General features: G+C 38.1%; 1 protein-coding gene across 1 annotated transcript; it reads left to right on the forward strand.

Annotated features, from left to right (window-relative positions):
* The first annotated feature begins 8,815 nt into the window (after positions 1-8,815).
* On the forward strand, positions 8,816-12,247 carry LOC145888459 (receptor-type tyrosine-protein phosphatase epsilon-like). The gene is made up of 12 exons (XM_082979207.1): positions 8,816-8,982; positions 9,241-9,372; positions 9,665-9,804; positions 10,015-10,150; positions 10,210-10,313; positions 10,447-10,535; positions 10,599-10,672; positions 10,735-10,860; positions 10,922-11,038; positions 11,395-11,540; positions 11,666-11,801; positions 11,878-12,247. Exons 1-12 carry the CDS (start codon positions 8,920-8,922, stop codon positions 11,950-11,952), a joined length of 1,338 nt encoding a protein of 445 aa, XP_082835333.1. The 5' UTR covers positions 8,816-8,919; the 3' UTR covers positions 11,953-12,247.
* The last annotated feature ends 6,558 nt before the right edge of the window (positions 12,248-18,805 follow it).

The raw sequence follows: 18,805 nt of genomic DNA on the forward strand, positions 1-18,805 counted from the left end.
CACACGGTAATTTATAATGTGCTCTTTTAACTGTTGTTTTGTTTATATTCATGTAAAATTATGTAGAAACTGTAGTTCTTTGATCCGCTTCCCTTTAAATAAGTATCAGAAAATTAAATGTCCTGAAACCAAACAAATCTTTTGTAAAAAGGGATGTCCAAATGATTTTTGGCGTTAAATCTGCTTCTACATTAAAAAATATCGAGGTCCTTTAAAATTATCTTTATCACACGTACCAACTTATAGTTACAGTCGTTCAAAACTTATGAATTCAGAGTTAGATCATAATTTAAGCAGGAAACAGGAGAAGTGGTTCATTCAAACATTTTCCCGGGACTTTCTCGTTTACCTCTCGTCTTGCAGGTCCCTGCTAGTAACTATAGAAACGTTGGAGTGGCTATGAACTAATGAAAATATAATCTCAGTTTAACAAATAGTGTGTTTTAGTCTTCCTTGTGTAGTTTATTATTTGCACAACACGTCTGCTCCCACAGCCCAGTCGATCTCACAGCCAAGCACTTTCGACTGTAAAGATCCTACGTAAATGCAGGTAGAACAGTTTGCAACCACAGTCATACAACAATGAAGGAAAATACAAGTATTGTCGCTTTTTGCCAAAATTATTTTTCCATCTAAAATGTAAGTAAGCACTTCAAAGCTATGGGCTGTCATACAGTCTTGTGAGAAACGGCATGCAGTAGCCAAAAACAAGACACACTCAAATAGTTTGTAGAAGTCAAAAAATTTTGTTCGTGTTTTACTTTCGCAGATGACCGTCTGTAACCCTGTCGCTGACGGTTAAATTGGCGAATGAGTCACACCAGCCCAATGCGTGGCATAATGCAGGCAGAAACAGGGGTTTGTCATTTGCATAACTTTTGCTTACAAATACAATCGTGGAAAGCGTCATTAAAGCGCGACTCAAATACATCTCCATTCGCAAGCTATTTGTTTTTTGGTCAGGTCAGTTTTTAGGTTTGGTCTCAAACACTACGCTGAAGGTAATCCTAAATTTCTGAGATGATACATAAAAATTTTGTGTGTTTTCTGTTAGTTTTGGGATCTGCATGGCTTGTAAATGTAAAATCAGGTAAGGCGACTATAGGCATGACATTTGAGAAGGGCGATCAACGTACAAAATTGACAATATTTCAGACTGTGGTTTTACCGCAACATCGTTGAATGACGTCATATTAACTTTGTCCGATGATCTTGTTGATGCGAACACTGCACAAGAGAAATGTTCGTTGCTTGGTGGAAATCTTGCCATGACCAATGACCAAAACATCAACGAGTTGTTAGTTGAATTAATGACAAATAAATATACAACAGGTACGCTCTGCGAGTGACCTTAGACGAAACATCATCACCTAACAGTTAATTGTCAAAAGGTTTAACACGAGTTTGGACTTTCTACGATTTTGTGGACGGGGAAAGGTTTAGATTTCAAACAACTCCGGACGAGGTTAGTTACTGGAAAAGTGCGAAACAACTTGGAGTTCTTTGGTACCTCGATTTATCTACAAGGTAAATACAGCAAGCTCAATTCTGAGAAAAATTTTTCGCTCATTAAATATATTGGAGATATAATTACCTAGTTGGTTATCCTTTGTAGTTGATTTAAAAAAGTGTCGTCAGTGTATTAGCTGTTTTCTTTAGCAAAACAGCAAGGACTCCCAATGAAGTTTTTTTCTGCGAAGCACCTTATTGGCCAAGAAAGAAATGGGGGATCAGTGTCGGCAAGAATTGCGTAGAATACACTCCAGAGTGGAATGGTAAAATATCTCAATATGTGGTTCATTTCAGCATAAGTTATGAAGTAATGATACTTTTGTACATTTCTTCAGGATGGCGATTGCGATTCTCTCTGTTTGCATCAGAAAAACAAAAAGCCGGATTCAAGCAAATTTTTATATACAGCAGTAAAATCAACGGATACAACATCATCAGAAACGTTAATAGTTCATACAGAACGTTTGTTACTTTCTATGATTCTACATTTACCCCAGGTAAGGTTTATTTACTTAAAAAAATGGAATTAGAGATTAAGCGTGTGTTTTTTCAGACATCAATGTTATGATCGGGGCTCGTTACAATTCCCAACTTGGTGATCTCCTGCAAACTATTCTGTTCCCAACGTTACATCCTGTCAGCAGGGGGCGCTCCATTATGGAGATGGTTGGGAGAAATCGAGTGTTGATTGCGTGGGACAACCGGCTTACTATGCCTGTCAATTGAAATGTAAGATTAAAATACCTCACAAACATGAAACACAGTTGAATTGAATTGCACACTTCGCAGTTGTTGCCTCAGTTTCGAATTTTTCCAGCAATTCCTCCGGTGTTGTTATCAGCTGGAATGGATTGGGATCCTTCATTACCAGTTATAACCTTTCTGCTGAGGTAACTCTTATTTGCACTTCTTTATTTTCCATTATTTATTTCCAATGCTAAGAATTCTATCATTTTAGGTAGAAATCACTGTATTGGAGTTGATGAACTCTGTTTACATTCTGTACGAAAACGCATCAGCTCAAATAACAAACCTGGACCACTTTAGCAACTACACTTTCCGGGTTAGTAGCCTGCAGTGCATAAATGCAAAAGCGAAAATGACCTTTTACTGAAAAAGGATTTATCATAACCGTGCGATCTCTATAGGTGTCCGCGCTAATTTCCGGTTGCGTTCAAGAAAATGTCACCACAGTTTTGACAGTTACATCTTCGGGTATTCCCCCAACACGTTGTTTTACGCAGGGTAATTGTTGAGTTTCTCTAGCTGAACTTTTTTTTGAGTGAATAAACTTTTTCTTTTGCAGGCATATCTTTCTCCGACATTGCTAATTGCCACAAAAACCTTACTATCATTATTCTAATTGGAGTGATTCCAGGTTTTTTTCTGGTGCTTACAGCTGCCCTTGTGTGTGTTGTGTTCTATAAGCGAAGGTACGCTATGCTACACAAACCATTCCTACAGCAGAAAGCGTTGTTTAAGCATAGACACATAGATGCTTATTTTGGATGGTTACGAGTGGCAACGAAACACCCTTTGCCTGCGTGATGTCATAACGTGATATATATACAACCAGGTGCCACAACTCCAAATCAGCGGCTTCTGACCAATCAATACAACCTTGTGAATTGGACGATCCACAGAATAATTCTGCCAATCATTCACATCGCTCAATCACGATCGAGAGAGGACACGAAGCACCAATCAGTCAGTAGAATATACACCTCTGTTACCTCATCCACACTACACTGTAGTTACTAGTTAGTAGCACATTACATGATTCCTAATCAGAGTGCCGTGTCACTCTGAGGTTATATTTTAACCTTCAGGGGTGCCGCGGGATTTTTCTTTATTTACACAATGGTAATTTTTCACCATACGGTTTATCGGTTGTGCAATTCTATATCACGATACCATTGTTTAGTGTTTATAATGATATTAGCCTCCATCAACAATCAGACATGAAGGCTTATTGCTTCACAAGTGGCGGTAGTCCATTGGTGTGACGCCATTGAGTGCCGCAATATCTTCATAAATTCCATAGGGTTGCTGTAAGCAAATAAAAGTTTGGAATGTATTCGCATATACACCTCGGTATTTGTACCTTATACTATGCGTTGTATTTGAGTTAGCGTAAAAGTGCGGATATTTTGCTTGGCAGAAATTCAAACGATACCAGAATATCCAACAGAGGGCTTGGTTACTTATACCAATGTTTCACCTTCGCCCGATGAAACAAACAACGTTTACGAAAGTGTGCAGTGACGTCATTACTTTTCTTCATTTGTTTTTATATCATTTATGGTTGCAAAGATAGCTTATCTTTAAGTGGATTAAAAGACAATGTGGGCATATTTTTTCAATGCAAAACATTTTTGTCGTTATTTTGCATTGCGTGCAATTTGTGGCATAATTTTATTCACATAGCGTTCGTTGCAGCAAAACTCAACTTCAATACTGCTATATTTAAATTGTCAATTGCTAGTGACGTGTTAAGTTAATCAGAACAAAATAGTTTTTCGTATCTCGACCTGGGCAAAACTGAACACTGGATGTTGATAAAGAGACGAACAAAATCTTGTTTTGCTCATAAACTAATGATCAATTTCTTTAATGTTTTCCTAATATAAATTCTTTCTAGATGACAAAAATAATTCTGTAACACATTTTTCGTTCCGGGATACACAATTTTTATTCCTGAAACAGAACTTTTGAGAGCATATTACACCAGTCATTTAACCGTACGAAATTCTAAGCAGTGCAAATAAATGAGGTTACGGGCATTTACAATGAGCTGTAAATAATATATATTGTGTTTAAACCCGTATGTTCCAATGTTGTCATTGGACAAAGCAGAGGGTATTTATTAAAAAGCGTGACGTTTCGATTAAGGTCGCTCTGGATCCAACTGTTTGTTTTGACCTTTTTCACATGCTGTAACCGGGCTGTAACTTTCACAGCCTTCTATACTCCCACAGGAAACTGCGTGACGAGTGGGTGCGCCGTTGGAGTTTATACAAGGATGCGAATACGTTTGTGTGGCCAATAGCTGAATACTAACGCCATAGTTTTGCATGGTTTGTCTTACCACAGGTTCTAAATAAACAAAGCAAGGATGGCCAGCAGGCTCATACGGTTTCACAACTTCCCTAGAACGCCACGCGAAACAGATACAAAAATATTTACCTGTGTAAGTGACAAAGAGCGATACATTTATCACAACAACCTTGCTTGTGATAACACTTATAAAAAAACAGTGCATGGTCAATATGCCTTCGAAATCCACAACGTTTTGACAAAAATGAAACGAAACCAAAAGATACGTTGAATGATCTCAATGTTCATAGCCTCGTTAATCGTTTGCCATCGCAGTATTTTGACCAGGTCATGAAAGTTTATTGGGTTTACCGTAACCAGGGCAGGTTCCAGGAAATGCGAGATCCGATTACAAAAATGAAAGGAGGCCCTGCGGTTTCACATGAGAAAGATTACTCTGGTAAATTTACTTGCAACCAATCACATAATATTACTCTTTTTTACCTTTATGTTGTAAGAGAAATTCGTCAAATTGCCACAGATTTACAATATTATTACTTTATATTGTAAATCTGTGGCAATCATGATGTTATTTTACGTTTTTTTGACAAGGCAAAATGACACCCATTCAACTATACGCTGCTGTACATAGCAAAATGTTTTCAGGCATTTGACCTTTGTGTATTGGGAAGGGAAGTTTTCTAGTATTGACAAATGGTTAATGAGTGTTTTTCTCAGGCGATGACGCAAACGTGATTTCCCGGTTGCAGAGGCAACTGACCTGCGTAGCGCGGTATCTTCTAGTGTAAGGAAGTAAAGTTAAAGTATAGTGCTTGCGACACTTGCAGCGTAAGCTATGCGTAGTGTTAGGCGGGAAGCAAAACCAGCGAAAACTCCTAGAGTAAGGCATTGTTTTGTTTTGTTCGGAAGAGCTGTAGCGACAAAAGGTCAACAGGCATGCAACGTTTTGCAACTAGGAGTGAAGTTGTTGCTTATTTGATGGTACCAGACAATAAAATTCATATATTACATCACCAAGCATGTAATATATAAAATGTAATATATGAAACGTAATATATAAAAGAGACATTACACTAACGTAATTTTATGTTTTACAGAATGTAATGTAACATTGTGAGACAAGATGTTTTGTAAATTTGCATTTGCTCTGTTACTTTTTGGAATAACATTTGTGCCAAAGGTTACAGCTGGTAAGCCTTTATCGAAACAAACAACAGAAATAATATTTGAAATCATCTCCTAACTGTAAAAAATGGTCATAGTATATAAATAACTTTTTTAGATTGTGGTCTCACTTCAACGGTTTTAAATGACACCGTATTAACTTTGTCCGATGAACTCGTTGATGCGAATGCTGCACAAGAGAAATGTTCGTTGCTTGGTGGAAATCTAACCATGACTGATGACCAAAATATCAACGAGTCGTTAATTCGGTTAATGACAGATAAATATACATCAGGTACGCTGTGAGAGCCTATTTAAATGGAAGCCGTATCAATACATTTGTACAAACTAACAGTTAATTGTCAAAAGGTTTAACACGAGTTTGGACTTTCTACGACTTTGTGGACGGGGAAAGGTTTAGATTTCAAAAAACTCCCGACGAGTTCGATTACTGGAAAAGTGCGAAAAAACTTGTACCTCCAGTTCTCTGGTACCTGGATTTATCTACAAGGTAAATGTCAAAACAATAACAATCTAGGGAATATTTTGACACATTTATTGATCAACAACTTCGTTAGTTGTTCGTGGAGAGGAAAAATATCCGTAAAATTCCGTCCATGTAATTGTTTGTGTTCTTTAGAAAAACAACAATGAGCCCAGTCGAAGTTTTTTTCTGTGAAGCACCTGAGTGGTCAAGAAAAAAATGGGGAGTGGGTGTTGGCAAGAATTGCGCGGGGAGTGGTGAGTAAACGTTACTACTTCACTAACGTAATGTTCCAATTTAAGGCATGTTGTTTGTACAAGTGGTTGTAAAACGTTACTTTTTGTGCATTGTTTCAGGTTGGGAATTGCGCTTTTCTTTGTTTGCTTCAGAAAAACAACAAGCAGGATTTAAGCAAATATATTTATATCAAAGTGAAATCATGGGATATCAAATGTTAAGAAGTGTCAACAGCTCATACAGAACGTTCGTTGTTTTCCGTAAATCTGCATTTATCCCGGGTAACATTTTAACTCGTTTGAAAAATCACAAATAAGATGTATTTATTGTTCACAGACATCAATGTTATGATCGGGGCTCGTCACCATTCCCAACTTATTGGTTGGTTTTGGAGCGACGGATCTCCTGCAAACTACTCTGCTTCCAATGTTACATCCTGCCAGCAGGGAGCGCTCCATCATGGAGATGGCTGGGAGAAATCGAGTGTCGATTGCGTGGGACAACCAGCTTACTACGCCTGTCAAATGAAACGCAAGTGCTTTTGCAATCAAATACTAAAATAGATTGTTTCAGACGCATTGTTTAAAATAATAGCGGTGTTTCATGTTGAAACGTGCATATATTACTAATTGTAATACTAATTGATTCAACGTTTGCCCATTTGTTTGTAGTTGTCGTGTTTGTGAAAAAATATCCGTGCAATTCTTCTATTGCTGATATAACTTGGAGCGGACTGGAGCAATTTATTGGAAGTCAAAACCTTTCGGCCGAGGTAACTTTAACTACAGTGCATTGGTAATATTCGCTGATGGGCGAAAACTTGTTGCAGCTTTCGTATTTTTTTTTGTTTTTCAGATGGAAATTACCGTGGTTGAGATGCGACAGACTTTTTACGTGCCGTATGCTAATCTATCGATTCAAATCGAAAATTTAAACATCTCCACGACCTACAATATCAGGGTTGATACAAATCGAAAATCGTTTACCTCTGTGCCGTAATGTCTTTACACAATGCCATACAATATAGAAATGTAATTCGAACCCCAGACATGTACCAATAATAATGCCTTCTTTTTGTCTGCAGGTCTCAGCATTTCTAACCGGTTGCGTAAAAACAAATGTCTCCACTGTACTTGAGATTTCGACTTCGGGTATTCCCCCAGAAAGCTGCTTTCCGCAAGGTAACAATACCACAAGATTATTTCTTGCGCTTTTTTACCATTGATTGTGCCCTGGCAGACACTACCGTCGAGTCCGGTAGCAAAACTATCGTCGAGTCCGGTAGCAACACTACTGCAGCAATCTCCACCAACAATTCACCCACAGTGATGTTGGTTTGCATAATATTAGCTCTTTTCATTATTGTGGGAATCATTGTCGGATTCTGGTACTACAGGCGAAGGTGGAGATCATACTATTTTGTAGACAAATTTTGTAGACGTTGCCATTAATGATCTGTGACAATTGATCCCTTATTTTAATTAAATCATAAAGTAAGGCGTATCACTGCCTTGTTGCTAAGTTTTCTTTTTCGATATTTTGATTCAAAACAAAAGTGCCATTATTTACCTTTATCAGACAATATCGGCAAACGAAATCGGATGCAATAGAAATTACAACAACGCCTCCTCTTGGCCATGGTGAAGGTACGGCGTTTTTCATTTCTCTGTCTGCAACCTATTTGTGTACATTACAGCAAACATCGAACATCTTAAAACTGCATAAGAAATATTTGTAACTTTGCATCAAAACGCACAGCAAATGGAAAGGCAAAAATTCTGTATTCTGCTTTTGTTTTTTGTTCAGATGCGTCTCAGTCCAACGGCATTTACCAAAACGTCTCGTTCGTGGTCGACGCTACTAGTAAGAACAATCCTAAATCTAGAGGGCTTTTTAGCGTTTACCAGAAAAATGCTGCGGCGGGTTTTCGTTTTTTCAAAGGAGAGTTTCAAGTAAGTTGATCCACAAACGAAGCTATTTGCTTTACTGTTTTAATGCGAAAGAACCGCCCATTCTTAATCTTAAAGAAGAGGGAATGCAATGTTTTTATCACAAAACTTTAAGTGTATACCTACCAAAAATAGAAGATGCCAGAAAGAAATTTAATGGAATACGATGTTCGATAGCGGTGTGGTTTTATACTAGGACTAGACTGTACTAATTACAGGAAGTTGACAAACAAAGCAAGGATAGACAACAATCTTATACGGTTTCGCAACTTCCCGAAAACGCCACGCGAAACAGATACAAAAATATTTACCCGTGTAAGTGACAAAAATGACTCAAAACAATTTTGCTGTAGTTATTGATGCAATCCTGTTACAGACGATCATGCCCGAGTAATATTGAAGGAAAAGGAAGACAACGATTACATCAACGCTGCTTATATACCGGGTTACAGCAACAAGAAGAAGTTCATCGCTACCCAAGGGCCTAAGCAGGAGACGATCAATGATTTCTGGCTGATGGTTTGGCAAGAAAACTCAACAATAATTGTGATGCTCACTGGTCTGATGGAAAAGGGAAAGGTTGGTCCTCTAACGTGATCGGGCCAAGACTGGCATTTGTATACGTCCTAGATCAAAATGCCACCAAATCCTCGGAACCTATACACGTGCATAAACAAGAAAGCGAACGTAACGTAAATATTGGAAACCGCTTCGCCGTGAAATTTCTTTTTCGAACATTAGCTCTTGTCAGTTTTTATGAGACAAACATCCCCTTTTATTTGCAATTCCCCCTTCAGTGACGATTAGAATTAAGTTGACATTCAAATCTGTTTCTAGTCAAAATGCGAACAATATTGGCCCAACGTCGGTTCTCACCTAGAAGTAACCCCAGGTTTAAAAGTACAAGCACAGCAAGAAGTGCTTTTGGGTGGAATCTACGAAAGGAAGTTTCTACTGTGGCACGAAGAGGTAACACATTTTGTAATTAATCGCTGAATACAAACCCGAAACTCATTGTTTTCTTTGTAGTTTGCATCCATAGAAGTAAGTGTTTTCTCACAACCTGAAAGTATTGTGCTATGTCCACTGACATGGAAAGTATTGTCTTATGTCTGCTGACATAGAAAGTATTGTGTTATGTTTACTGGCATTAAAAATACTGTGTTTGTACACCGAGGTTGCACGTCACGAGACCTTTCTTACAAGTACATCCGCTTATAGTGCGGGTTGTGTATTAACAACGTTATTCAAAATATTTCAGGAAAAACGTATCGTTACCCAACTCCAATACACAACCTGGCCAGACCATGGAGTTCCTGTCACTACAACAAACATGATCTACCTACGTAAGATGGTGGAAGATTTGCACAAGACTTCAGCTCCTGTAATTGTTCACTGCAGGTAGAGCAACACATAAAGTTTTAGGTTTTGAACCGTATCCGAGTAGAATGTTGCGCTGCAAGAAGCATTACTGTGATAGAATTTTAGTATATGGCTCGTGTAAAAATTGCTTCTTTGGTAGCCTATATGTTGTTTGGGGTTGTCTAAACCTGCTTCAATGTAACCGAATGCTGCTTCAATAATGTACGATAACCCGCGTTGGTGTTTTAGTGCTGGTGTTGGTCGGTCTGGAACTTATATTGCCATGGACAGCCTGTTTCACGAATTGGACGACAAAGGAAATGTCGACGTCCCGCAGACTGTACTACGGATGAGGACAAATAGAATCGACATGATTCAGAACCTGGTACATAAATCTACCGCAAAGGCATAGTATTCTAAAAATAAACGTACTTTCGTTTACAGAAACAATACATATTCCTGTATAAGTTGTTAGTGGAACGAGAGGGTCTAGAAGTGGAAACAGACAGAGATGTAATTGAACTTCAGTCAATGAGTTCTGATGAAATGTAAGAACCCAATAAAAAATATTGGCTAAGAGTGTGATAATTTATTGCCTGATCCGGTGGCTCATCAATCTGTTTAATTTGCTTAATGTGTCCGAATTCAATGCTAATTATAACTTTACACGTGAATTTTTAGGACAATGATGCAAAAATCTGAGTACAAAGCCTTGTCTGGTTGGCGATACGGAGAGGGTTGGCTTGAAGGAACCCCCGACTTAACCACTTGTATGATTACATTTAATTTATGCCTTTTTTAATGACTAACATTATTTACACATACAAATGTAGACAAAAACACTGCCCTCGGAATTTGGGATGAAGATATTAACGGAGTGAGACATTTCAATGTATCGTTCATAAAGGTAAAAAAACATTCGGTTTGGCAAATAATTTCACATACAAGCAAGTATGCCATATTTGTTAGGAACAAGACACTTCAGAGTGTTTCATAGCTGCCCAAATTCCACCAAATGACCAGATGGAGTTATTTTGGAAAATGGCTGTACAAAATGGCACGCGTACGGTTGTGGATTTGAACATGGCATTTCAGGTACAACCGGTTTAAACTTTAGAAACAAAGGGAGTTTTATCTATGTATACATTTTATATAGGTGTCCAAAGACAAACCTTTACGTTGCGGTGAAGTTACCCTTACTGTTGAGCAACTCACGGAATATCACCCGTATAAAATGGCCACACTCATGATTTCATCGTCATCGAAATCCTTTGTAAGATTGAAGGAAACGAAACTAGGCTACTGTTATAGAAACAATAGGGCCAATAACGATAAGTGAGCGACAGGCAATGCCATCGTGTTTTAATCGCCTGACTGGTTCTCCTCCAAACCGTCACTATAGTCACCCAGCTGATGAAATCTATTAGACCCAGAAACAGAGGCACTGTCTTTAACTAATATTGCCTAATATTCTTACATTACTATATCATACATTAGGTTTATAGGCTTCCCAGCGATGGCATTGCAGCTTAGTTAAGTCAGCCACTTTTTTTCTGACAAGTCGGAGCACTGCGTTACTATTACAAAATTTATTTTGCGTACCTTATATCGTTTACCCTAAACACTCAGGTTGACCAGCCGATGACATTCATACAAGTAAAGGGATGGAGTGAAGTTAAGAAACCACCAAAAGAAGTGGAGTTTGTTGAAGTGATTGAAGCCGTGCAAGGGATAAAGAGAGATAGCAACCGTCGTTGTGTGTTGGTCATGTGCAGGTGAACTAACAGGGCCCAGAATATAGCTTTTAAATTAAAGAGGCATTCTATGATATCCAGTCATTGTAGGAATTTCAGCAAATGAACGATTTTCAAATGTTATGCGTGTAATACCTATTTTGTAGCAATGGCAGAACGAGGACTGGTACTTTTATTGCTCTGACAAGAATCCTTGAACGCCTTAAGACTCAAAAACGAGTGGATGTTTTCCGAACTGTAAAAGACTTACGAGACATGCGACCAAACATGCTGGATGACAAAGTAGGCCAATTGTTTCGTATTTCCCTGTTTCGTTATTAGCTGGCTGGATTATCTTGTTTACCATTTATTGTCTAAGGAGCTCTACGTGTATTGCTACTCTGTGGTTCTGAAGTATCTGGATGGTTTCAGCACATACTCCAACTACAAATGAAAGGACTTTTTTCATACATGCTGTTTTGTTATCTTTTTACAACTATTCGAACATTTTTGAGAAAATATTATCGTCCTGCTTTTTGTACAATCCTCTGTAAATTTTAAATGTCAATTGCGATAAAAGTTACCACTGTTTTACACAATGCAAATAATCCCTTCAGTTACGATCCTTTTTTTTTGTTCAAACGCTTTCTTTTTTTATTGTGTGCTTGTAAAAATAATTTTCTACTGTACGTTGAACTGTTGTCGTGCATGTGAAATTAATGTGGTCATATTTTGTTGCACTGCCTTGACTGGATTTCGAATTGGCACTCGACCATATAGTAAACCTGTTTAACTTCCATTTATAAGAACAATATGGTCGCAAGTAAGTTGTGTTCGGGGATTAATGAAAAAATATAGCGTTCGCAACCAGGAGAGCAACGAGATTTTGCTGTTGGTCAAACATAATGCGTTGTAGGAAGGCGAAAAAATGTCGGTAAACCCATACCACATACCCGCAACAAAGACAAAAGACTAAATATCTTAACGTCACTTACTGTTCGCCATGCAAAATATTGGACAATTTTCAGAAAAACAGCAAAACTTTCGTAACGCACGGTCAACGATAATGAGTTGAAATCAAGTCGTTAGCATACAAGAGAAACCTACGTACCCTGGCACAGCACCATCGCAGACTGATTAATTGTGCCCAAATGTCGCCCTATCCCGAAAACACGTCACGTTTCGCTAGTTTTGTAATTGTGGAACACGAGTTACTCGAGATTAATCGTGTATTTGGAAAAAAAGATATGTAAACGAATTCACGTGCGGATTCGCCAGGTAATTGCACGCGCCTTATCAGCTCTGCGCGTCGGCGCTCTGCGTGTTGACCAGTAGCCCTTTGGCGCAATGCGCGTTCTTTGAGGTCCTTATAGGAAACCTCGAACAAGTTTGCGTCTTTTTCTTGTCTTGTCCATTTCAAGTCGTTGTCAATGCTTGCCAGGAACAGGTGTCGTTTCATTTCTTCTGAGGCCTCGACGCTCGTACAATATGACTCAAATACATTAAAATACTGTCCTAGGTCAGCTCCCGGCCGTAAAGGCGGAGGTTGCATTAAAACATTAAAAGCCATTGTTAAGAAAAACCAACCTTTAAAATATCATAAAACCAAAATACACGTAGGGAGTCTTCCCAGTAAAACCAGCCGGGTGTGGTGATAGGGTCCTGGCGTGCTCGCCAAGTTGTTACGGAATTATTTCGGCAGCTTTGCAATTAAGCGGTTAGATGTTTTTGGGTGGCGATGTTATCCCCCAATTAACCCTGCTACCTAATTAGGTACTTTGCACAAAACTGCCTCCCTAATTCTGATACTGCCCAGAACCCTGCAATAACGGCTCACCACAAAGCAAAAGTAACCCAGGCTGATTTAACTTATTGGACGTCGTGTTAAACTCAAAGCGACTTAAAAACAATACAAGACATTCTGGCAAAGATCCCGACAACTCACACAACAACGAGATGTTCACAACGCGACGCCCAGAAGAAGACTCGCACGTTTTAGGGAAATCGTTCGCAGCACCAAAAACACTAACCAATCAGGATGCGCCTTTCCGACACGCGGCACATCCGGGGCATACAAAAATAAACGGAGCGTAAAATAATAGGAAGAAGAGGGGAGACGGAGGTAATAAAATAGTGTGGTGAAAATAGGTGCGAGACTTAAAAGCAATATATGTGGGTAAAACAATGTAATATATAAAGTGGTAACAACGAAAGAAAACAGTGAAATTACAAGGTGCCAGCAAGAAAGGTGAAAACAATGAAATACATACAATAACTAACAAAAGTGAAAGGTGACGTGAAGGAAAGAAAATTCGTGACAGTTTCGAGTGGCAACGAAACACCCTTTGCCTGTGTGATGTCATAACGTGATATATTTACAACCAGGTGCCACAACTCCAAATCAGCGGCCTCTGACCAATCATCACAGCCTTGTGAATTGGTCGATCCACAGAATAGTTCTGCCAATCATTCACATCGCTCAATCACGAACGAGGGAGTCCACGAAGCACCAATCAGTCAGTAGAATATATACCTACCTCACACTACGCTATAGTTACTAGTTAGTAGCACATTACATGATTCCCAATCAGGGTGCGGTGTCGCTCTGAGGTTATATTTTAACCTTCAGGGGTGCCGCGGGATTTTTCTTTATTTTCACAATGGTAATTTTTCACCATACGGTTTATCGGTTGTGTAATGCTATATCACGATACCATTGTTTATTGTTTATAATGATATTAGCCTCCATCAACAATCAGACATGAAGGCTTATTGCTTCATAAGTGGCGGTAGTCGATTGGTTTGACGCCATTGAGAGCCGCAATATCTTCATAAATTCCATAAGGGTTCTGTAATCAAATAAAAGTTAGGAATCAATGTAGTCGCATATACACCTTGATATTTGTACCTTATACTATGCGTTGTATTTGAGTTAGCGTAATAATGCGGATATTTTGCTTGGCAGAAATTCAAACCAGAATATCCAACATAGGGCTTGGTTACTTATACCAATGTTTCACCTTCGCCCGATGAAACAAACAACGTTTACGAAAGTGTGCAGTGACGTCATTACTTTTCTTCATTTGTTTTTATATCATTTATGGTTGCCAAAGATGCAAAACATTTTTGTCGATATTTTGCATTGCGTGCAATTTGTGTCATAATTTTATTCACATAGCGTTCGTCGCAGTAAAACTCAATTTCAATACAGATATACTTAAATTTTCGATTGCTAGTGACGTGTGTTAAGTTATTGATTTTTCGAAAAACAAAATATACGAATACGTTTGTGCAGACAGTAGTTGCATACTAATGGCATAGTTTTGCATGGTTTGTCTTATCAGAAGTTCTAAATAAACTAGGCAAAGATGGTTAGCAGGCTCATACGGTTTCATACCTTCCCTAGAACGCCACGCAAAACAGATACAAACATATTTACCTGTGTAAGTGACACAGAGAGACACAGTTATCACAACATTTTGGTTTGAAACAACCATGTTTGTGATATACATTTCACCAACGCTGCTTATATACCGGGTTACAGCAACGAGACGAAGTTCATTTAACATCAACAATTTGCAGTTGTTGCATCAGTGACGAAAGTTGCAAGCAGTCCCTCTGTAGTTGTTATTAGCTGGAATGGAATGCGGTCCCTTATTGAGAATCAGAACCTTTCTGCCAAGGTAATTCTTAACTAACACGTTTCCTCAATGATTTCCTATAACCATATTATTTCAGGTTGAAATCAATTCATTCGAGTTAATGTACTCTGTTTACGTGCCATACGAAAACGCATCAGTTCAATTAACTCACCTTAACTACTCAACAAACTACACTTTTCGGGTTGGTATTTTTCGATATCTAAAAGATCAAATAACATTATCGTCCCTAATAGAGACAAATAAAAGTAAAGTATATCTTGTCTCACCTAAAATTCAAAACATGTCCAAGCATATAAATGTCCGTCGCTTTATTGCCGATAGGTGTCAGCGTTGATTTCCGGTTGCGTGCAAGAAAACGTCACGACATTCCTGGAGGTTACAACATCGGGTATTCCCCCAACGACTCACTTCAACCAGAGCAGTAAAATAACAATTAATTATATAATCGTTTGTTAATTTAGAGTTCAATATATTTTAGTAACAACTTCAACCGGATTTCCTGAGTCCAACAGTAGCAATGTCGAAAACTATATTCCCAGTTTACTAATTGGTGTGATTTCGGCTCTGCTTGTTCTCGCAGCCATCCTAGTGTTTGGTCTATTGTTCTATAAACGGAGGTGAATGCGACTATTTACACATTTTACCTACGATATAAAGGGTTTTCAGAATTGCATGGCATGTTTCATTTCCCTTCGTTGTGCGATGTGTACGTCCTATTACCTAATTAGAGCTTTTGGTAGATCAAAAAACGTCACGTTGGTTGTTTGGTTTTTATAAAACATTTATCCACGAACTTCTAAACGTTATGACGGATTCAAACAAAACCAGATACGACATATCCAAACTAACCGTTTTGGATCAAACTAAAAATCAATCAGGCGGTCCAAAAAAAGCTGACCTTGCCGATGTATCACATCAGCGAGTAACGGAAGAGGAAGGCTACCTTTCATCAAACAGTTAGTAGCGACGTTTTTTTTAATAACCGTTAAACTATGAGGATGTTAATCGTACTTGACAGAGCATCAAACAACTGACCAGATTACGTATGCCAACGTCCCACCTTCCTCTCATCAACCAAATCACGTGTACGAAAGTATGAAGTGACGTAACAGCTTTCTTTACAGAATGAATATACATTTTCTGAATCTTATACTTCACAATCGAGAACATGGTAAAAAAATTCCAAAAAGCCAATTAAGTTTGGAAATCTTTTTCAAAATGATTACATTTTGGTTAGTAATGGTTTTATCCTGCAGTTTGGCCTAGGATTTCAATGTCATTTTGTTGGTAATAAAAATTGTGATTTCAATCTCCATGTATCCAAGTTGATCATCTTCTGGCTGTATAATAAAAAAAATTACTGTTAGGTGTGTTTTTCTTGGGGTGTTTATTTGGACAGGGAACAAAGAAAGGATGTGTCAGTATTTTTTAATGCTGAACTGCAAGATTTTCGTCCTTCCAAATCCATTAAAACATTCCGAAAATGTTTTCCAACTCTTTCTGAACGAGTTTAAAGAGCCGAAACTTCGAAAGGCCTAATTTAATTCCAGTACGCGACTTATCACCGTCCTACCGAGTTAAGTTACAGCAAAAGATCATCGTTTGGATATAACATTCCACATTCCAAAGCTTTGTTTTCAGTGCTTGTGCATGTTCTATAATTTTTCAAAGCATTATAATCCTGTGCTTAGTGTTGTGATTTGCCAACGTCAATATCTCAAACAGCACGTTTTGGTGGGGAACAAAATACTAATTTTGTTGAAAAATAATTTTAGGTAGAGGTTACGCGCAGCGTTCGAAAAATACGTGATATGAGTCAATGCTGCTGATTCAAAATGTCATGCCTTTATTAACCCGTGTATTCATCCCACAACAAAGCGTGGGATGTAAACTATTCGAATGAGTCGCTCCAACCTAACACAACACAATGCTTTGCGTTGTTATGTTTAGCAAGCCATGGGAAATAAGCCTTAGTACTCATTTCCATACCAACCTTCGTTTAGATGGGTTGTTTTATTCTCTGCATTAGCCAGACAACGAAAGCTGTCTATATGTAAATATAAACGTATCGTACAGTGCCAGTTCAGAAGTTCTGCAGCAAGTTGGTATAGAAACCGCCATAGAGCAAAGGCTTAAGAAACCTTCAGATAAGATAGTGCTATGTTAAGCTGGTAGCTAAGCAGTAAAGATTTAGTTTTAAAACACTGGAGTATGTTTCAAACCTGTACATACAGATTGTACGATAAGATTGTTTGCAATGTAAGCACGAGCGACGAATATATGTGTTACAAACAACCAAGTTAAAATAGATTTACCAAATGTAGATATTCATAGTACACAATGTTCATTAAGTTTGTGTCTGTTTTGCTCATTTTAGAAAATGTGGGGATGTCAATGATGGCAACAAACGGTAAGCCTTAAAGGCAATAAAAGTCGATGAAAAGGACCAACAAGACATTGCGTCATCTTTGTTTAGATTGCGGCCTCATATCATCATCATTAAATGACACCATATTAACCTTGTCCGATGATCTTGTTGATGCAAATACTGCACAAGAGAAATGTTCGTTACTTGGTGGAAATCTAACCATGACTAATGACCAGTATATAAACGGGGCTTTAATTCAATTAATGAACAAACAGTATACCAAAGGTTTGTCAATTTTGTACATCATAGCCAAACAACTTGTCAATAAAGACATATGTCTATTTAAAATATTTTAGGTTTGACACGACTTTGGATTTTCTATGATTTTGTGGGCGGGCATACATTTAGATTTCAAAACTATTCAACTAAAGTCAGTTACTGGAAAAGCGCAAAACAACTTGGTGTACTTTGGTACATAGATTTCTTCACAAGGTAACTTGTGAAGGCACCCAGTATTATTTGACAACGTTTGACAAAATTTAAACTTACTTAGAGGTTATACGAGAACTTTATCATTCAGAAGCCATGATAGAAATGAGGAAGAAATATTTTTCTGCGAGGCGCTTAATGCGGAAAGAAGAAAGTGGAGAGTGGGAGTTGGCAATAACTGTGAACAGCGCAAACCTGAATGGAATGGTACAAATATTGCTGTTGTTTGCACATGGCCAAAACTTTATTTGAAACGTTTCTGTCAAAAAAATTGATTTACCAGTTAGCTGTAAACTTATAACATCAGAACAATTTATTTTAATTATAAAACCAAGTTTAACACCACGTTAACATTTTCTGATTACAGGATGGAATTTAAAATTTTCCTTGTTTGCTTCAAAAACACTTCAACCGGGATACAAGGAAGTATACGTATACCAAAACAATATCCATTCTAATATGCTACGACATATTAACCATCCCTACGGAATCTTTATTGAGTCTCGACAATCCACATTTACTCCAGGTTGAGATAAGCTTCGTTAAAATCTTGAACATTCATGAGAAATAACAATCTTGTTTTCCTCGTTTTGAGATATCAATGTTATGATCGGGGCTCGTTACAATTCCCAACTTGGTGGTTGGTTTTGGAGCGACGAATCTCGTGCAAACTATTCTGTTTCAAACGTTACATCCTGCCAGCAAGGGGCGCTCCATTATGGTAATGGTTCATAATGCAATTTTCCATTAACTCTGAAATACCGTTAGCAAAACCGTTCCGAGTAACA

Source organism: Ascidia mentula, chromosome 2 (genome assembly GCF_947561715.1).
Source record: "Ascidia mentula chromosome 2, kaAscMent1.1, whole genome shotgun sequence".
Classification (NCBI taxonomy): domain Eukaryota; kingdom Metazoa; phylum Chordata; class Ascidiacea; order Phlebobranchia; family Ascidiidae; genus Ascidia; species Ascidia mentula.